The sequence below is a fragment of the Moschus berezovskii genome, chromosome 2 (genome assembly GCF_049115385.1).
Source record: "Moschus berezovskii isolate FMDL1 chromosome 2, NW_MosBer_1.0, whole genome shotgun sequence".
Taxonomy (NCBI): domain Eukaryota; kingdom Metazoa; phylum Chordata; class Mammalia; order Artiodactyla; family Moschidae; genus Moschus; species Moschus berezovskii.
In genome coordinates, this window is record NC_142461.1 from 63,987,001 (window position 1) to 64,006,639 (window position 19,639).

Consider the following 19,639-nt stretch of genomic DNA (forward strand, 5'->3'; position numbering starts at 1 on the left):
CTGCTGAGGGTGTGGGGTGGGCCAGTGGGGACCTCCCAGAGGCTGGAGAGCCCTGTCAACAGAGCTGAGCATCTGTCTTGTGTCCCCCAAGTGCCCATTGACCACTCGGACCTGGTGGCAGACCTCCTGAAGGAGCTGTCCAACCACAACGAGCGGGTGGAGGAGCGGAAGGGCGCACTGCTAGAGCTGCTCAAGATCACGCGTGAGGACAGCCTGGGCGTCTGGGAGGAGCACTTCAAGACCATCCTGCTGTTGCTGCTCGAGACACTCGGGGACAAGGATGTGAGCTGCGCGCCTTCCCATCTGTCCTGGTGCCCGGAGCCCCAGCTCCCCTCCACTCTCCGTGCCGCCCTTCCTGTCCCTGGGCCCCGGCTCCCCTCCACTCTGTGCCACGCCTCCTGTCCCTGGGCCCCGGCTCCCCTCCACTCTGTGCCACGCCTCCTGTCCCTGGGCCCCGGCTCCCCTCCACTCTGTGCCACGCCTCCTGTCCCTGGGCCCCGGCTCCCCTCCACTCTGTGCCACGCCTCCTGTCCCTGGGCCCCGACTCCCCTCCACTCTCTGTGCTATGCTTCCTGTTGACACCCAGATAGTTCTCAGGTTTTCTGAGGCTCGGTTAGTAAGGTGGTGTTCTTACTGGAGACAAGCCCTATCCTGGCTTCAGTGCAGGGTTTTCTGTAACAGGGTTTGTAGTCGTTGAGGGAACCTTGTTCCTGCTTCAGGTCACTTTCACAAAATGTCTTAAGACTTTGTTAATGTAGAATGTGAAGGTTTTTTTTTTAACAATGGGCTTTTTTCCTTAGGAGTTTTCTTTATGTTTCCTATGCAGTTGAGAAATGAGATGTTGGTTTCTGGAAGACCCATTAAATGCTGCCTTCCCTGGGGCTCCCTCTTGGTTCACCGTTGCATGTGTTAGTGGTTCCAGCAACAGATTCCAAAAGCAGAGATTATAACTATTTTCTGTAACTATTTTCTGTTATCCTCCATTGTTATTTTTAAAATAGAAAGCCTTCTCCACACTGTGACATTTGAACATGTCAAACTAAGCATTTGCAACCTTGCCTGGTTCGTCATCTTCACGTGGTACCTCTTAGATGACCCTTTCAGGGGTGAGCACCCTGATCAGAGGCCACCTCCCCACCCCCCCAACCCCTACCCTGTGTGGCTGCTCTCTTGTGTGGCAGCAGGAGTGAGTGTTGAGACTTCCCTGAATTAACCTCTAGAAGTAAGAATCCATCTCTGTGCTCTGGGCTTCATGTAGGCTAGCAGAAACACAAGTGCAATAAGTGTGGTGAGCAACTCAGGGACAGGACCAGGCAGATTTCGAGGAAGTTGGCCACGGCCAAGGGTCGAGGTCATGCCAGGGTCAAATTGATGGTGACTTTAATGGAAGACAGGTGAGCAGAGGCTGGTGAATGTCATGGTGACTCCACTGGCTCTCTGCTGCTTAGATTGAGTGGTTTGGCGTAGGGCGAATAAAGGTGGAAGGACGGTGTTGAAAGATCTGTCTTCGTTTTTCTTAAAACAAAGTACGTATTGGCTCCTGGAGTCCTTGTACTGGTTGGGCTTTGTCAGGAGAGCAGCGATGTCATGGAAAGGGCAGGGGATGGTGTGTGAGCGTGTGGATTGTGCAGGTGAGTGACAGAGAATCAGGATGTACCGTTTGGCTCTATTTGGTGTAAACTTCATCCTCTTTTGTTGAGATTAGGCGTCTGTTTGGAATGGCTTTCATCCAGACGCATGACTCGAGCTTTAAGCAGCTCTGCACAGGTTCCCCTCCCCCATGACCTGCTCACCTCGAAGGTCGGGCGTATTGACAGATCTCCACTGTCCTGGTAGGAAAGTCCACTGTCTGCCAGGGCAGGTTGATGAGATGTGTAGGTCCTCTTCATCTGTTCTTTTATGTATTTTACAAATATGTACCTAACTCTCAGAAAACCTGAAATCCCCTGGGAGATTGATATGGACTTCATCATCCTCATGTGGGCCTAACTTGGCTTATTTGGGAAGCCATCCTGGGGTCTGTCTTAGGTGCTGGGTCCTAGGATGTCCCCATAGGCACCACACCCACCCTCATGGAGCTGGCTGTCTGGGGAGCCTGTGTGCAGTCAGCCTGGCATACATATCGCAGTGCCTGCAGGTGCCAAGAAAGCCCAGGCCTGAGACCTCGTGTCAGGCCCTGCTGACCGTGTGCACAGGGAGGCGCCGGAGAGCTATTTGCTCATGTCTTCTTTCCTCTCACCCCAGCATTCCATCCGAGCACTGGCTCTCAGAGTGTTGCGGGAAATCCTGAGAAACCAGCCAGCGAGGTTTAAAAACTACGCGGAGCTGACGATCATGAAGACACTGGAAGCCCACAAAGACTCCCACAAGGAGGTGAGCCAGGTCCGGGGTGCACACCCCTAGGTCCTTCCTGATGTCTGAGCAGTGGTGCAGAGCCAGTGCCCCTGCAGGTTCCCACAGCTGGGCTCTCACTGCTGTCCAGCAGGCCGGGCCCTTCCACTGCAGTCAGGACCAGGGATGGACCCTCGGCCAGCCTCGCCCTCAGAGCCCCGCTTTCCTCGGTAGCTGTCCTCACACGTTGTCCCCAGGGGAGTTAGGCGAGACTGGCACATGCAGTGTCCCCGCTCCCCTGGCAGTGTGCTCCACTCTGCGGGTCCTGGGGCCTGGTATCAGCTCTGCCTGTTCCACCAACTCCTGGACGTGAGAAACTCACTCTGCTGGGATTCCCGCTCCTCAGGCCTGTCCCAGAACACGCGTTTCTGGGCTTGGACTTGTGTGTAGATGGTGGACAGTCCACGCATTGTCCAGTCGCTTGTTGAACTATCCCAGTATCTGTTACTCCCAGTCCTTTGAATATTGAGAAGCCACCAGAGAGGGGGGAGGTGGGTGGAGCTGTCCTAAATGAAAATGATTTCAGTGCCACCCTTCCCGTAAAGTTCACTATGGACAACAACCGTTTATTTAGAGGTTTACGAAACTTGATGTGACAGACAATGGGTTTGACCCCTAAGTGAGACATAACCACATGATCAGTTCAGTCTTGGCTCCTGTGTGACTCTCTTGAGAACAGTCATGGATTAAAGGAATTGTGATTACAACAGTTCTTATATTCACAGCAAGAATCAGACCCTAAATTGTGGTGTTTTTTCTGTTCAGCAGTTACGTGACTGCTTCTGAACACTGATGGTCTGGCCTCCTTAGATTCCTGCACGATTGCAGGCTCAGCTCGGCTGAGGCTGCTGCTCTGTCCAGGCGTGTCTCCACCCAGCAGTCCTAGCAAAACACAGGGGTATAAGCGATAGATGTGTGTGCAAACCACTAACATACACTTCTAAAGTCTAGCTCAGTGGCCTGATGGTGATCATCACTCACATTTGAACAAAACACTTTGAACTTAAAATAACTCTTTTGAAACAATGTGAAGACCAGATTAGCTGATGGCAGTCAACATAATTGTCAAGGACCAGGTAAGCTGACAGTGGTCAACATAATTGTTCCCAGGTGAGGAAGAGGGTCCAGGAATTCCCATCCTTTGTCAGGTGAAGCACTCATGGCAGCTTTTGGCAGAATCAAGATGCAAACTAGATCTGGTGTCTTTTAAGGGGCAAACAGGCCCATGCTGACTTTTGTTTTAAACCATAATGGCCTCTCCTTAATGAGAATGCGTGATCAAAAAATGAAATAAAATGGGTGATCTCTTCCATGCATATGATATCAGTTGTTTTCAGAGGGGAGGACATAACTGAGAATGTGGCATTAAGGTGAAGCCCTGTGTGACAGCCCTTCTGCCCTGTGTGGCAGCCACTGGCCATCCCCTTGGGAGATGTCTATCTTCACAGTGGCTGTCCTGAAGTTAACCTTCAGAACCTGGACAGTGGACCCTGACAAGCATACATTACTGGTTGCGTGAGGGGTTCTTGTTTTTTTCTCCTGCAAGACAAGAGGTAGAGAGAAGGTTCTCAGCTGTGAAGTCCTTTAGGTTGCCTAAGGGACACAAGCCGAAAATACCTGCTGCCTGAAGCAAATTTAGCAGCACTCGGTTGTGTGGAATTCTTGTGACCCAGGGTCTCCACGCAGCTATCACTGATTTCCTGATAAGGCAGGTGAAGGAAACATTGTGTCCTGAAAGGAGTGCCGTTGCTGGCAGGCCTCCCTGCTTTGCATACCTGCAGACTCACCTTGACTTGCTGCCCATGTCCTTTCCCTTATGAAACTCCACACTGTCACTTTGCCAGAAACTCCTAACTTGGGCACCTGTGTGTTTCTGTTGGCATATGAAATTAACATCACACAGCGTATTTCTCTAGTTATTATATTTTCTCACCAGTACATTCAAACGTTTATTCAAACATCATTCTCATATTTATTGGAAAGGATCCAAGGTGTTTCTAGACCCAGTTACTAGTCAGACAGAGCCCGAGTCTCTTCCTGTCCAGTTGGTGCTTCCAAAGTGTGTTCATCCTAGGCCATAGCTCCTAGAACCTCCTTCATAAGAAGCTAGTTTTGTGTTCACAGGAGATGAAGGAGATGGACTGGCAGGTTGACAAGGAGCTGCTGTGAGAGACCTTATCACCCATGGGGCTATAGCAATGAAAAGTTAAGTCACTCAGTCGTGTCTGACTCTTTGGACCCCGCGGACTGTAGCCCACCAGGCTCCTCCACCCATGGGATTCTCCAGGCAAGAATACTGAAGTGGGTTGCCATTTCCTTCTCCAGGGAATCTTCCCTACTCAGGGATCGAACCCAGGTCTCCCACATTGCAGGCAGACGCTTTAACCTTTGAGCCACCAGGAAAGCAATGAAGGACTTCTTCAAATACGGTTTCTAATAGGTTGAAACATAAAAGGTTGTCATACAGCCTTTAGGGAAGATGCTTAAAGTAGGGCTGCTAAGTTGTCTTGTTTTTTTCCTGATAAGCTGAGGACCGTGTTCTGAGGGTCTTTAGCAGGAGGAGCTATGTGTGCAGAACACTGTCACACTGAAACATGCCAGGCACTAAATGTGTCTTATCATGACTCATCCTAAGCTAACACAGACATTATATAATAAGCAGGATAGAGGATTTAGGGACCAATTTAGAGTTTTTGTTTAAAAAGTTGGTGTTTGTCAGATTAAGTATGTTTTCATATTCCCTATTTGAATACATAGATTTCTTAAATTATCTAATTCTGTGTTTTTATCTTTTTAGTAAATAAAATTTGCTGTTGCATTTCAACTGTTCATTAATGAAGTTACTGTGGTTAACAGTAGCGTTCAGTTCAGTTCAGTCACTCAGTTGTCTCCAACTCTTTGCGACCCCATGAATCACAGCACGCCAGGCCTCCCTGTCCATCACCAACTCCCAGAGTTCACTCAAATTCAAGTCCATCGAGTTGGTGATGCCATCCAGCTATCTCATTCTCTGTTGTCCCCTTCTTCTCCTGTCCCCAATCACTCCCAGCATCAGAGTCTTTTTTCAGTGAGTCAACTCGTCACATGAGGTGGTCAAAGTATTGGAGTTTCAGCTTGAGCATCAGTCCTTCCAATGAACACCCAGGATTGATCTCCTTTAGAATGGACTGGTTGGATCTCCTTGCAGTACAAGGGACTCTCAAGAGTCTTCTTTAGCACCACAGTTCAAAAGCATCAATTCTTCGGCGATCAGCTTTCTTCACAGTCCAGCTCTCACATCCATACATGACCACGGGAAAAACCATAGCCTTGACTAGACGGACCTTGGTTGGCAAAGTAATGTCTCTGCTTTTTAATATACTATCTAGGTTGGTCATAACTTTCCTTCCAAGGAGTAAACGTCTTTTAATTTCATGGCTGCAGTCAGCATCTGCAGTGATTTTGGAGCCCAAAAAAATAAAGTCTGACACTGCTTCCACTGTTTCTCCATCTATTTCCCATGAAGTGATTGACGGGACCAGATGCCATGATCTTCATTTTCTCAATGTTGAGCTTCAAACCAACATTTTTACTCTCCTCTTAGCTTTTAGCAAACATCTTAACAGGCGAAGGCCTTGATAGCAACCTTTTAAGATCCTACACCCACTCTATTTAAAGAAAAAAACAAAACTCCTTTGACTTCAGTGCTTCTTATCTTAGAACTTGTAATCCATCTCTTAGGGCTGGTACCGAATCTTTCCATCAATGATTAAGAGAGGATTTAGATCTGATATGAGCATTGATACTATGAGTGCGGTTCTGGGGTCAGTAGGAGCATGAATATAGCAATGGAAAGCCGGATTTTCCATCCAGTATCCGGCCTCCAGCCATGCGGTCTGTTTGATCCCCACTGTGTAGTGTGGCTGCCGCAGAATCAGATAGGGGACGTGAAAGCTCGTGTCTTAACACTGTCAAACACGGTACAAACTTTGCTTTGTAAAGCTGTCTTCAGACGTCTGTATCATCTCAGAGGCAGACAGCTGATATACAAATTGTTAATCACTTATACACATTTAATGTAAGAATAGCTGTTGTTCCCAGGCACCGTGGCTTACACACGGTAGCCAGAGTGTTGGGGTCCTTGGTCAGTGTTCTGTTTGAACTTAGAGAAGCATGAACTCCATTTCTTTAAAGATACTCTTTTGGGCCATAACATTGGCCAACACAATATACTTTGACCATCAGGCTTTGCTTTCACTAACCTCAGCCATAGTAGTGAATATTCAATTACATTTGCCTGTTAAAAGAGAAAAATGTCAGCTTCATTGTGGGGTCACCAGATCTTGTTTGCCCCACAGAAGTCTTGGTGCTTAAGGCATCAGAATCCAGCCTCAGGTGGTTTGGCTTCTTTGGGGAAGTTTGATTCTTAAATAAATATAAAACAACCACTGTTATGTCTCCCGGGGTTTTATTTTGAAATCATTTCTAGTTAATATTTTAAGATTGCAGAGAATTAAAAAAGCTAAACCAGACTGTATTTTTAAAATGGAACTTTTCAGGACCTCTTGGCAAATAGCATGGCCTGTGCAAAGCATTGCTGTGTCAGAGAGGAAACACTTTAGTGATGAGCTGATGTTCTGTTTCAAATCCCAGTCAAAATCACTCTGACCGTGGCTTCACCAGATCCTTGGCTCTGGAATGGCCCTTAGAAGCTTCTTGGGGCAGCAGCCACGTGTCAGTGGGTTCTGGCGATCAGTGCATTGTGTGTGTGTGGAGAGATTACTTCACCTCTCTGGACCTTGGTTTTCCTAATCTGTTAGCCCAGGGAGTGGACTGCATGGTTATCTGCGTGTCATCTGGCCTCAAGATAATAGAGGCTGCTATTGAATAACAAGCCTAAACCTTCCTAGATTCCAAATCTCCAGTTTTCTTTGGGCCCAATCTTGGCATGTGGCCAGAAGCCCTATTTCCTTTGTAACTTTTAGCCTTGTAACAAAAAGACAAAACCAGAAACCTTTATGGTCCTTTAAAAGGTCAAAGTTGCTGAGCCAGTCTGACACTCATAGCACAAACTCTGGTAAATGTTTTATTGTTGGAGGCACAGGGGAGGGGGATTGGGGAATGTTTTAGACTTAAAGTAACTTATGGTTTAGTTCAGGTTAGAGCAAAGGACTCCAAGTGGGGTCCAGAGAAAAGTGCACTGGGAGTTTGGGAGGGACTGGGAGGGGCACTCAGGGAGAGTGCTGACAGCAGTGAGTCAAGCAGCAAGCCCGAGTGTGGACCTTGGGCCGGGAGGACATGTCTGGGCTGGGTCTGCTGGACCAGCATGGTCCCAAGGGTGGCTGGGATGTGCCAGGCACAATGTCCAGCCCTGAGAGACGGCAACTGCTGCCCCACAGTTACTCAGGGCAAGGAGACGCGGCCCCTCCTCTCTGGTGCATCTACCTCCTAGGAACCAGATGTGACACCTGCCCTTTACTTCCATAGCCTCAGAAAGAGTGTCTTACTGAGAGAGAGAACTGGTCTGGAGAAAGCAGTCAAGTGATTTAGTGTAGGTCAAATAAAGGTGGAAGGATGGTGATGAAAGATCTGTTTAACCTCAGAGCCTTGGGGTCTGGAGACTCAGGTCCTCATCCTTCATTGACCAGTTGCATAGCTGAGTAGCTGGGGATGGGTCTCAGCTCCCAGAACATCAGAAGTGCTGGCACTCGAGGCTATAGGACGCCTGCCCCTTGTGGGGCTGACGTTCATGTCAAGGGAGTGAGGAGGCTAACGCTGTTGAAAACTGCAGACACGGTCCTTTTAATCCTCTTCCACTGAAGTAGGTAGACCGGTTCTGAATAGAATTGTGGTTGGGATTTTCCTGTTTTATGTAAACCAGAAATCACTGCATTTCTTGAAATACGTGTCAGAAGTCTGTTGAAATTTGGGTGAATTAACGGTGGGCTGTGTGTATTGGGCTCCCAACTGGGCTCCCATATTGGCTGAATCTCTCGGTGTCAACACTGGAGTGGCCTTCACGTTATGCACTTGAGGCCAGGAAATATCAGGAGTTGACGGGTTTGGGGAGACGCAGAGGAGCCTTCTGTGTGCTGCCCGTCTTCCGCCTCCTTGACTCCTCTAGGGACCAGCCAGCCCAGCGTTCCTGGCATCCTCCAGGATGGCAGACATGGCCACCTCCTGGGCGTCCAGCCCCTCTGACTCCACGGCGTTGTTCCCCTTTGGCTGTGATTCCACCCTTTGAGGTGGGACAGAGTAAGTCTCCAACTTAGAGCCTTACCACACTTGAGACGGTGTTGCCCTCAATCTGCCCCTTGAGGGGAGAGAGTGATGGCTGTGTGGTTAGAGACCATTTCATGCAGACTCTGCCTTTTGAAATCGTGCATGTGCATTTCCAAGAGAAAGGACTCACTCGGCAGGGTAGGGAGATAGTGTCACCACCCAAACTGATGTCAGCATACTTGATTCTGGTGTCCCCGCCTCCCCCCGCTTCATTTTACTTACGAGGGAAACAGGCCCAGACAGTAAAAGAAGCATCCCTCAGGTTCACCTCACTCATTGGTGACAGAGCTGGGTCCCCAAACTTGGACCCTGAAGCTTTTTCCTTCCCTCCCTCCCTCTGGGGCCAGGCCTGACAGACGGGGACTTGCATGCTGGGTTCAGGTCCCTGTTGGTGACTATTTCACCAGAGAGACAGCCTCCCCACGACAGTGGGCACACAACCCCATCCTCTTCCCTGTTTTGTGAGGTCTTCCCGGCTTTTCCCAGAAGGTGGTGCCAGCGTCTCCCTTAGCTCTTAAACGATTGGGACTGAACTAGGTATACCTTGGAGAAGGAAATGGCAACCCACTCCAGTATTCTTGCCTGGAGAATCCTGGAGAATTCCTGCCAGGCTCTTCTGTCCATGGGGTCGCAAGAGTCGGATGTGACTTAGCAACTAAACTACTGCTGCTGACTAGGTGTACCTGCTTGTCATCATTCCTGAACGTTTGCTCGCTTGTTTATGTCAGCCGGGTACACTGCCGTGCCTGCGACAGGGCAGTCTTTGTGAACTTAAAGTGTGCAGTTCAAATTGTGACAGGTTCTGTGCTCTCAAAGAAACCTTATCTCTAAGCAAACATTCATCAATATTCTGAGTAATGATCTCATTTTTTAAAAAGTTAGATAAGGAAATTATGCTTTTCCGAGCTAGACACTGTTAATTCACTGACTTGGAAAAAGAAGAATTCCTGTGTTTCTACCAGACTGCAGAAAAATCAGCAGAATTGGATCCGTTTTGGTCACTTAGGGTTGGTAATGACCCAGAAGTCTGTCTGACCCCACTCTCATCATCATCTTCACCCTCTCTGAGAACTCATCTTTGCCGCTTCTGGCCACCGTGTCTACCCAAGAGTACTGTCCTCCTTTCTGTCTGTTGCCTGTGTTTACTTTGCTCTCTGTTTGCTTACATTTATAATCTTTGCTTCTTATGTTACATAGAACACAGGGGCGAAACTTAAAGTTCACCGTGAGTCAGGCAGCCGGCCAGCAGCCGGGAGCTTGGCATGTAGAGGGAAGTCAAGAGCACCAACCCCCTGTGCCAAAAACAGCGTCTGCCTTGGGAAACTTGCTCCAGCCTCAGTGAAAGAGGGACCTCAGACGGACCTCCTTGAAGTGCAGCTTCTGGCATTTTCTCTTTAGGCATTTTCAGAAAACCTGTGTTTGATTAAATGCTTCCTGCAAGCATCTTCAAGAATTCCTGGGGTTTTATCAGAGGAAGTTCTCCTTGGGTTCAGGTTTCAGCTCCGCATACCCAAGCTGGTCTGTTACCAGGAGCTCCCTGCAGTTTAACTCCTGTGACCTGGATGAGAGTGAAGCCTGGAGAGGTTGGTGCGGAGGAGGAAACCCTCGCGAGAGAGCCTCACTGTAAACCTGGCCATTTATCTCCCTGTCTGGTCAGTGCCCTTTGCATCCCTGAGGTGCGCCGGGAGGTTTCTGCTTTACTCCTGTCAAGACTTAAGTGAGGCTGCCAGAACGTCATTCCCAGTCTCTCTCCCAGTCCTGTATCTTCCTGCCCACCCAGCTATCTCTACCTCCTAGTGGTCTCCTAAATTGCTCTGCATCAGAGTTTTTCAATTTGGGATATTATCAATGAAATCATCCAGTATTTTCTGACCCTTTCATTTTTTCCCCCCTCCATGTTTAAAAACTAAGACCTCAGGTTTCGTCAGTAAGCATTACTTAGTTTTCTGACCAGTATGTTGTGACACCTATAAACAGTGATTTCTTACAGTTGAAGGGCGTTGGTGTCCCACTGCAGGGCCAGGTTAGAGAAGGGATGGACCCCTCTTCCACCATCTGCCTAGTCGTGTGTCACAGGCCAAACACTTGGCTTTCCCAAGTATGCTGTGGACGGACCATAGTCCTCAGGACACATGTGAGCTAAGGAAGAAGAAGAGCACTTCATCTAGTGATGGCTGCATGATGGGGCCCTTCTAATGATACGCTATTGTTCTCCAAACAAACTGATCACAGGCGAACACTAACCTGAACTCAAGTCTCTTTTCCAAAGGATAGATCTGTTGCCCTTTAATTGTCACCCAGAATGGACCTTCTGGGCCTTGTTCAATAGATTTCCCCAAAGTCCCGACTTGGTCCTCTGGAGATGTCTTGACTTGCTCCTCATTTTCTGGGCCAGCTCCTCCATTGGAACATGTAAATGCAGATCGGCGAGGCGTGTCCTGGAGCTGACTATGCCAGTCATGAACATTTACACATACACACACGCACGCTGTGGGAAAATGAGTTGGACCAACATTTATTGAGCACTTAGTGCATAATGGACACTGTTGGACAGGGGGACAGAAGGTGGCTGAGGTGGGAACTGACCTCCAAGGAGCCCTTAGTCTAGTGCGGGAGACAGTATCATCAGAGCATGTAAGTGCAGTGGTCAGGGTGCACCTGGGGCCTCCTGGGGGTTCTGTTGAGGTGAGTGCATCCTGCCGGTCAAGTGACGAGCATAGGTGCGCACCAGTGAGAAGAAGTGAAGGGAGCAGCTGCTGCTGCTGCTAAGTTACTTCAGTCGTGTCTGACTCTGTGCGACCCCATAGACGGAAGCCCACCAGGCTCCCCCGTCCCTGGGATTCTCCAGGCAAGAACACTGGAGTGGGTTGCCATTTCCTTCTCCAGTGTGTGCAAGTGAAAAGTGAAAGTGAAGTCGCTCAGTCGTGTCCGACCCTTAGCGACCCCACGGACTGCAGCCCACCAGGCTCCTCCATCCATGGGATTTTCTAGGCAAGAGTACTGGAGTGGCTTGCCAGTGCCTTCTCCGGAAGGGAGCAGAGTGGGCACTAAAGTGACTGCCAGGGCTCCGGCTTGCCCCACGTGCTTCCATCTGCTCCTGGCCAACTGCAAAGTAGCAGACCCTGTCCTTGGGACCCCGCCTGCTTCTGTGGCCTCGCCTGCTGCCTCCTGAACCTTTGCATCCTCGTGCAGCCCCTCAGCGCGGACCACCATCTTGCCCAGCACCACCTTGGCCTCTGAGGCCTGTGCTCAGCTCGGCCACTGCCACCCAGGAATGCGTGAACTCATGAATGCCCACAGGTTGGGTAAGGATAGTAGGAAAAAATTACCAAGGCTATAAAGTTTCTAAGGCTCTTATGAGTTGGAGCACAAAGTATGACTTTTAGAGTAAGGTTACCTCTCCGCAGCTGCTCCTCCGGCTGACTCTGTTGGCATGAAAGCATAGCCGGGGAGGGGGTGGTGGCAGGGGGTTTCCAGCACTAAGCGCCGCACGTCTGTCGTTTGGCCTTTGAAGTGTGTGTTGGGGTGTGGAGCTCACTCACATGGGGACATGTTTCAGGTGGTGAGGGCTGCCGAGGAGGCCGCATCCACACTGGCCAGTTCCATCCACCCAGAGCAGTGCATCAAAGTGCTATGCCCCATCGTCCAGACAGCCGACTACCCCATCAACCTGGCCGCCATCAAGATGCAGACCAAAGTCGTCGAGAGGATCGCCAAGGAGTCCTTGCTGCAGCTCCTCGCAGACATCATCCCAGGCCTGCTGCAGGTGGGCCCCTCGTGGTAGCCTGGCTGCTCAGCACACAGGGGCGGGTGGGGTGGGCCACGCCCTGCGGGACCCTCAGCATCTTGTCTGTCTCTTCTGGCCCACCCTCCCTGAAGGCAGAGGAAGTTCTTCCAGGTGGCCCAGACCTGTGGCCTACAGAATGAACTTTCTGTTTACTGTGAACATGTTTTGATCTTCTTTGTTGTTCATTCCTTACTGCATGGCTGATGGGCCCAGCCCTGGGCAGGGTGAGCCATGGAACCCAACATCAAACAGGGTCCTTGTTCTAATCTGTCCAACAAATAGTAACTGAAACCCTTATAAGCGTGAGGCATTGAGTTAAATAGACTCTGGAAGGCAAGGTGCCACCTTCTGTTGGGACCCTACCTCAAGGAGTTGACAGCCCTCTCTGGGACTTTGTACTCCTGTACCAACAGCTGAAGGTCAGGGCCGGTGCTGCGTGCTGAGTTACTGGGGTAGATGTGGGTGGTTCTGAGATCTGGGTGCAGGCTGATCTCTAGGTTGAAGGGCTCAAAGAAGAAGTAGTTTAGACTTGGGCCCTCGAAAGGGATTTCAGTGGAGGAGGTAGACAGACATTGGCTTTACACTTAATAAATTCTGCTGTTTGCTGAGCACTGGGCTCAGGAATTTAAACACACACAACCGGGGACTGGATTATTCCAGGCAGAGGGAAAGGCACAAAGTCTGAAAGGTCCCAAAGGATGCTTGGAGAAAAGCAGACAGTCCCATCTGGGTTTGAGGAGGGAGGAGGCAGGCTGTGGTCCAGTTGGAGAGGGATGTGGAGATCCGTCCACATCTGGATTGTCCACTGCAGGACGGTCCATGGACAGTGGAGGGTTTTATCCACAGAGTGAGTGACATAATTCTCATGTCTTTAAAGGGATTTGCACATGTGAGGTTTGCTTTGCCATGGTGAGAAGAAGTCACTTACTTTCCCCCTTAATTTCCTGTTCTCATTCTGTTCTCTCACAACATTTCTTGGCTGGTGCTGCCAACGTTTTTTGGCAGCTCATGATACAGCATCGTTCTGTGTGGAGGAGACCAGCTCACCAGCCTCCTGCCTCCCACCCCAAAACCAGCTCACTCTTGAGACTCTCGCATGTGGCCTCTTTGGGGCACGTGCTCTCAGGGTTCATCAGCAGAGCTCAGGGGAATCCAGACCACTCCCAGCAAGGCCGAGGTTGAAGTTGAGAGTGTGGAAACATTGATGAAATACTGTCAGTCGGGCAAGGCTTTGATCTCGTTTTCCTCTCTCTGCCCCTCTGGCTGCAGGGTTACGACAACACCGAGAGCAGCGTGCGCAAGGCCAGCGTGTTTTGCTTAGTGGCAATTTATTCCGTAATCGGAGAGGAGTTGAAACCTCACCTGGCACAGCTTACGGGGAGCAAGGTATGTATAGTGTTACACGGGTGGGTCGTGCACCTGGGCCTACCAGTGTGTCCCAGACCCACTGCCCTGCAGTTCTGGGCTCCAGACAGGCTTTCTCAGCGTGTGTGAGCTCGCTGGGCCCTATTCTCCAGGGGCATGTCTCTGAAGACAAAGTGAACGACTGTAGTGAAGTCACCAAGGTACGACACAGTCTGTTGTCACTGCTGTTTTTAACATGATAGTTTTGAACTTCTAATTTATCCCCAAAAGGAAGATGACTGTTTAGAAACCAGCTTGTTTTCTCTCTCTGAAACACTCAGGACATTTGCCTGCTGGCTCACAGCTTTCTGGGTGGGCTTCGGGTCCTGTGGGTCAGTGTAATGATGGCTGCCTCTCACTGTGTGCCCAGCACGTCCCATGTTCATGATGGCATCTCTGCAGGGTGAGGACGCTGATTCTGCACGTGACCCACCTGAGGGCCCATGGTGGTCATACTTCCTCTTGTTCCTTCTAGAATCGGGCAGAAAATGAGCCAAAGGGACTATTGGCTCATGGAAGATGAGAGTGACTAGAGTGCTTGCTGGTTTAAAGATAAACTCAAATCTGATGAACCCGCTGGGGAGAGAGAATAGCCACTCTGGATCTCAGGCAGTAGGGGCCAGGAGCTGGGCCATGGTGAGGCGACTGCCTGGGGAAAATGTGTCACCAAAGTTACAGAGTATCCAGGCAGGGGTACGAATACAAAAGCATGGAGCCCGAAATATCTGGCCTTCCTCCTTAGCAAAGAAGGAAGCAGCAGGTAAAGCCTCGTGGCTTTTCAGGTAGGCCTGTTCCTTTGGCCCAGTTGGTGAGCATCTCCACTCACTGAGTTCTGGGCAGAGCTGGCTCTCCCACTTTTGTCCAGAGCAGGGCTCGCACCCTCAGTGCTGCCGACACTTCGGGGCACTTCATGGTGGGGGCATCATCCCTGAGGTCCCAGGAGTGCACCCCACCCTCAGCTGATGTCCCCGCACCTGGTCAGGTGTCCCTTTCGGACAGAGTCAACCTTGGTAGAGAACCACTGGTCCAGAAGAAGATATATCAGCAACTGGGCTGGAAGGTCTGAGCAGAGCAGATGTGGTGGGGGCTGCTTCACCCGAATCCATTTCCCATGCTCTCCTTCCCATCACTGCTCCCGCAGAGGTGCTTGCCCAGCCCTCCCTGACCACGGCCTGCAGGACGATGAGCCGAGAGTGCCGAGCAGTGTACGGGCCAGGAGCACCTGCCTCTGCTGCTGCCATCAGGGATCCACGGCTACTCCGTAGCAGAAGTGGGGCCCTCACAGACAGTCTTCACACAGGGAATTAGATTTGTAAAAAGGAAAATTCATCCAAAAATAATGTTTTCCAGATCTCGGTTTTCTGGTACTTTCTACTCTCTGGAGTAAGGGAGCTGTCCTGTCATCTCACGTGACCCCGCTAACAAGGGGCTGAGAAAATGCAGGTGTCTTCTCACCCCTGGCCTGTGGTTGACCTGCTGCCCCTTGCAATGGTGGTGTAGGGTCTGGAGCCCAGTCCTGATCAGAGCCAATGTTCCCACCTCCCCACGGATGACATCAGTCCACTTGGAGTGCTGAGGGAGGCTGACCTGACACCTGTCCGCTGTGGCGGCGCAGTGCTCCTGGTCATTACAGTTTTTATATGTGATAGCTCCCATGTGTTAACATGAACTTTGTAAGACTCCAATGCACATCTCCTAAAACAAACCAACACCCCCTCTCCCACCCACACCCCCAGAATGGGTAGCTGACAGCATGTGGTGCTAAGTTAGAAACAGGATCAAGCTGTGGCTTCCTGTTTCTGTCACCAGGCCTGTCAGACCCCCCCTTCTGCTACTTAAATGAGGTTGATAAAGGACATCAGGTTCTGCAGAGGAAGGCCTGATGCAGGGTTGGAGTGGGGGGACTTGGAGGTGCGTCTTGAAAAGTGTCCCGTTGCCGTGGCAGCAGTACTAGCTTTAGGATCAGAAAACCTTCTCTCCAGCCTCTGTCTCCCACTTACCGCCTGCATGACTAGAGCAACCTTGCCTTTCCATTCTCTCTCGGTAAAGTATATGTAACGCGAGATTTACTGTTGTAACCACGTGTTAGTGTGCAGTTCACAGACACCAGGTATTCATATTACTCATATTCATCCCCACCATCCATCTCCAGAGCACTTTGCATCTTGGAAAACTGAAATCCGTTAAATAATATTCCCCAGTTCCCCAGTCCCTGTCAGCCACCCTTCTGCTTTCTTTGTTGTGAATACTTGTAAGTGGGATCCTACAGTGTTTGTCTGTTTGTGACTGGCTTATTTCCCTGAGGATAATGTTCTCTTGGCTCATCCATGTTGTCGCAGGTATCAGAATTTCCTTTCATTTTCAGGCTGAGTAATAGTCCACTGAATGTACATAATAGCATGCTGCTTGCCCATTTCTTGGTAATGACCTTGCAGATTGCTTCCATGCTTTGGCTTTTGTGAACATGGGGGTACAGACGTCCTTTGAGACCCCACTTTTAATTCTTTTGGGTTTTTGAGTAGAATTGCAGGATCATGTGATAACTGCCAGCTGCACCATCTTAGATTCCCACCAACAAAGCACAGGGTTTTAGTTTCTCCACATTCACTTGCTATCTTCTCTTTTCTTTGGTAGCAGCCATCCTCATGGCTGTGTGAGGCAGTATTTCATTGTAGTTTTGCTCTGCATTTCCTTGATGATCTGTGATGTTGAGCACCTTTTCATATGCTTGTTGGCCAGTTGCATATCTTCAGAAAAATGTCTATTCTAGTCCTTTGCCCATTTTTAAATTATGTTGCTTGGTTTTGTTGTTGTTGATGTTATTGTTGAATTAACAGAAGTTCTACCTATATTCTGGATATTAACCCCTTGACTTTTGATGCACAACTTTTTTTAATTTTCATGAAATCCAATTTGTTATTTTTTTGCCTCTGCTTTTGCTGTCATATTTAATAATCATTGCCAAATCCATAGTGAAGCTTTTGCCCTTTGTTTTCTTCTAATTGTTTTATAGTTTTAGCTTTTAATGGAGGTCTCTGATCCATTTTGAGTTAATTTTTGTATATGGTATTAGGTAGGGGTCCAACTTCATTCTTTTGTGTGTGGATATTCAGCTTTCCCAATTCTGTTTGTTGAAAAGACTTTCTGTTTCTGCAGAGAACTGCATTGGGATTTTGGTAGGGATTCCATTGAATATATAGATAGCTTTGGGTAGTACTGACCTCATAATATTGTCTTCCAACCCATGAACATAGAATGTCTTTTTTTTTTTAACCTCTGTACATAATGAGTTGTTTTTAATTTTTAATTGAGATAAAAATAACATATGAAATTGTATTAGTTTTGGATGTACAGCATAATTATTTGATATTTATTTATATTGCAAAATGATCACCCAATAAGGGTAGGTCATAGCTGTCATACACATAGCTACATGATTTTTTTTTCTTGTTATGTGATGACAGATTTTAAGATCTACTGTTAGTGACTTCTATATATACAATACAGTATTTTTACTATAGTCACAATATTGTATAGTACATGGAGTGTGTTTGTGTTTTTAATTACTTTCAATAAAATTTGGTAGTTTTTATTGTACAGTACTTTCACTTCCTTGTGTTAATTCTTAAGTGTTTTATTCTTTTTGATACTATTGTAAATAGAATTGTTTTTCTTAGCTTCCTTTTTGGAGTTTTCATTTTTAGTGTACAGAAGTACAGTTGATTTTTGCTCATTGATTTTGTAGTCTGCTAGTTTGCTGAATTTCTTTATTAGTCTTAACAATTTTTTGTGGAATCTTTGAGATTTTATACATATGAGATCACAGTCATCTCTTGATATCCCACAGGGATGAGTTTCAGGACCTGCCACAGATAGCAAACTCTGCATGTGCTCAAGTCCTATACCTGTAGTTCTGCATTGGGATTTTCAGCTGACCACAGATTGTGTCGTGCTGTGTGTATTGAAAAACATCCATGTATAAGTGCATCTTCATAGTTCAAACCCGTGTTGCTCAAGGGTCAACTGTATATCATCTTTGAACAAAGATAATTTTGCTTCTTCCTTTCCAATGTGAATGCCTTTCTTTTCTTTTCCTGCCTAATTGTTCTGGCTGGAACTTACTGTGTTAATAGAAATGGTGAAAGCAAGCATCCTCTGCCTTGTTCCTCATCTTAAAAGCACAGTTGTCAGTCTTTTGCCATTGAGCATAATATTCACTGTGTGGGTCTCTCATATATAGCTTTTGATACATTGAGGTACAGGCATAGAGATGGTATGGATTTGGTTCCAGACAGTTGAAATGAGGCAAGTATTGCAATAAAGCAGATTGCACAAATTTTTTGGTTTCTCAGGGTGTATAAAAGTTATGTGTGTACTATACTATGTTAAGAGTTCAGTAGCATTATGTCTAAAAATATCAATATCTTAACAGAAATGCTAGCCATCATCTGAGCTGTCAGTGAGTCATGATCGTTTTGCTTGTGGAGGATCTGGCCTCTATGTTGATAGCTGCCAACTAATCAGGGTGGTGGTTGCTGAAGGTTGTAGGGACTGTGTCTTATTTTAAGACAACAATGAAGTTTGCCGAATTGATTGACTCTTCTTTCACAAACAGTTTCTCTGTAGCAGCAATACTGTTTAATAGCATTTTAGACACAGTAGAAAAATTGAAGTCAGTCTTCTCAAACCTGCCTCTGTTTAATCAACTAAGTTTATGTAATGTTCTAAATACTTTGTTGTCATATCAACAGTCTTCACAGCATCTTCACCAGGAGTAGATTCCATCGCAAGAAATCACTTTGTTTGTTCATCCATGAGAAGCAGCTCCTTATCCATTAAAGTTTCACCATGAGGTTTCAGCAATTCAGTCCCATCTTTAAGCTCCACCTCTAATTCTAGTTCTCTTGCAATTTCCACCACATCTGCAGTTCCTTCCTGCACTGAAGTCTTGAACCCCTCAAAGTCATCCAGAAGGGATGGAATCAACTTCTTCCAAACTCCTGTTAATGTTGATATTTTGACTTCTTTGTTCTTCATGGCATCTAGTGTGTTGAATCCTTTCTAGAAGGTTTACAGGTGATGACTTTGCCCAGATCTATCAGAGGAGTCACTGTGGCAGCGATTGCCTTACAAAATGTTTTTCTTAGAGAGGAAGGCTTGAAAGTCAAAATTAGTCCTTGATCCTTGGGCTGCAGAAGGGGTGTTGTGTTATTAGCAGGCGTGAAAGTAACCTTAATTTTGTACATCTTCATCAGAGCTCTTGGGTGACCAGGTACACTGTCAGTGAACAGTAATATTTTGAAAGGAATCTTTTTTTCTGAGCTGTAGGTCTCAACAATGGGCTTAAAATATTCAGTCAATCCTGTTGTAAACAGATGGACTGTCATACAGGCTTTGTTGTTCCATTTATAGAGCACAAGCAGAGTAGATTGAGCATAATTCTTAAGAGCCCTGGGATTTTCAGAATGGTAAGTGAGCACTGGCTTTATTTTAAAGTCATTAGCTGCATTAGCTCCTAATAAGAGTCAGCCTCTGAAGTTTTGAAGCCAGGCATTGACTTCTCCTCTCTGGCTGTCGAAGTACTACATGGCATCTTCTTCCAATGTAAGACTATTTGCCTGTGTTGAAAATCTGTTGTTTCGTGTAGCCACCTTCATGAATTATCTTAGCTAAATCCTCTGGATAACTTGCTGCAGCTTCTGCATCAGCAGTTGCTGCTTCACCTCACACTTTAATGCTAGGGAAACAGCATCTTTCTTTCAACCTCATGAACCAACTTCTGCCAAGTGCAGAATT

The 19,639-nt window shown here is 47.8% G+C and overlaps 1 protein-coding gene across 5 annotated transcripts in view; it reads left to right on the top strand.

The window, feature by feature from the left end:
• Window positions 1–19,639, top strand: part of CLASP1 (cytoplasmic linker associated protein 1) — a 279,111-nt gene that overhangs the window by 251,368 nt on the left and 8,104 nt on the right. For all 5 annotated transcript variants that reach the window (XM_088828824.1, XM_055398059.2, XM_055398061.2 and 2 more), the window contains 4 exons: window positions 92–282; window positions 2,245–2,373; window positions 12,212–12,418; window positions 13,709–13,825. In XM_088828824.1, the coding sequence (XP_088684950.1) occupies window positions 92–282; window positions 2,245–2,373; window positions 12,212–12,418; window positions 13,709–13,825 (644 nt within the window). The remainder of the gene's footprint in view (window positions 1–91; window positions 283–2,244; window positions 2,374–12,211; window positions 12,419–13,708; window positions 13,826–19,639) is intronic.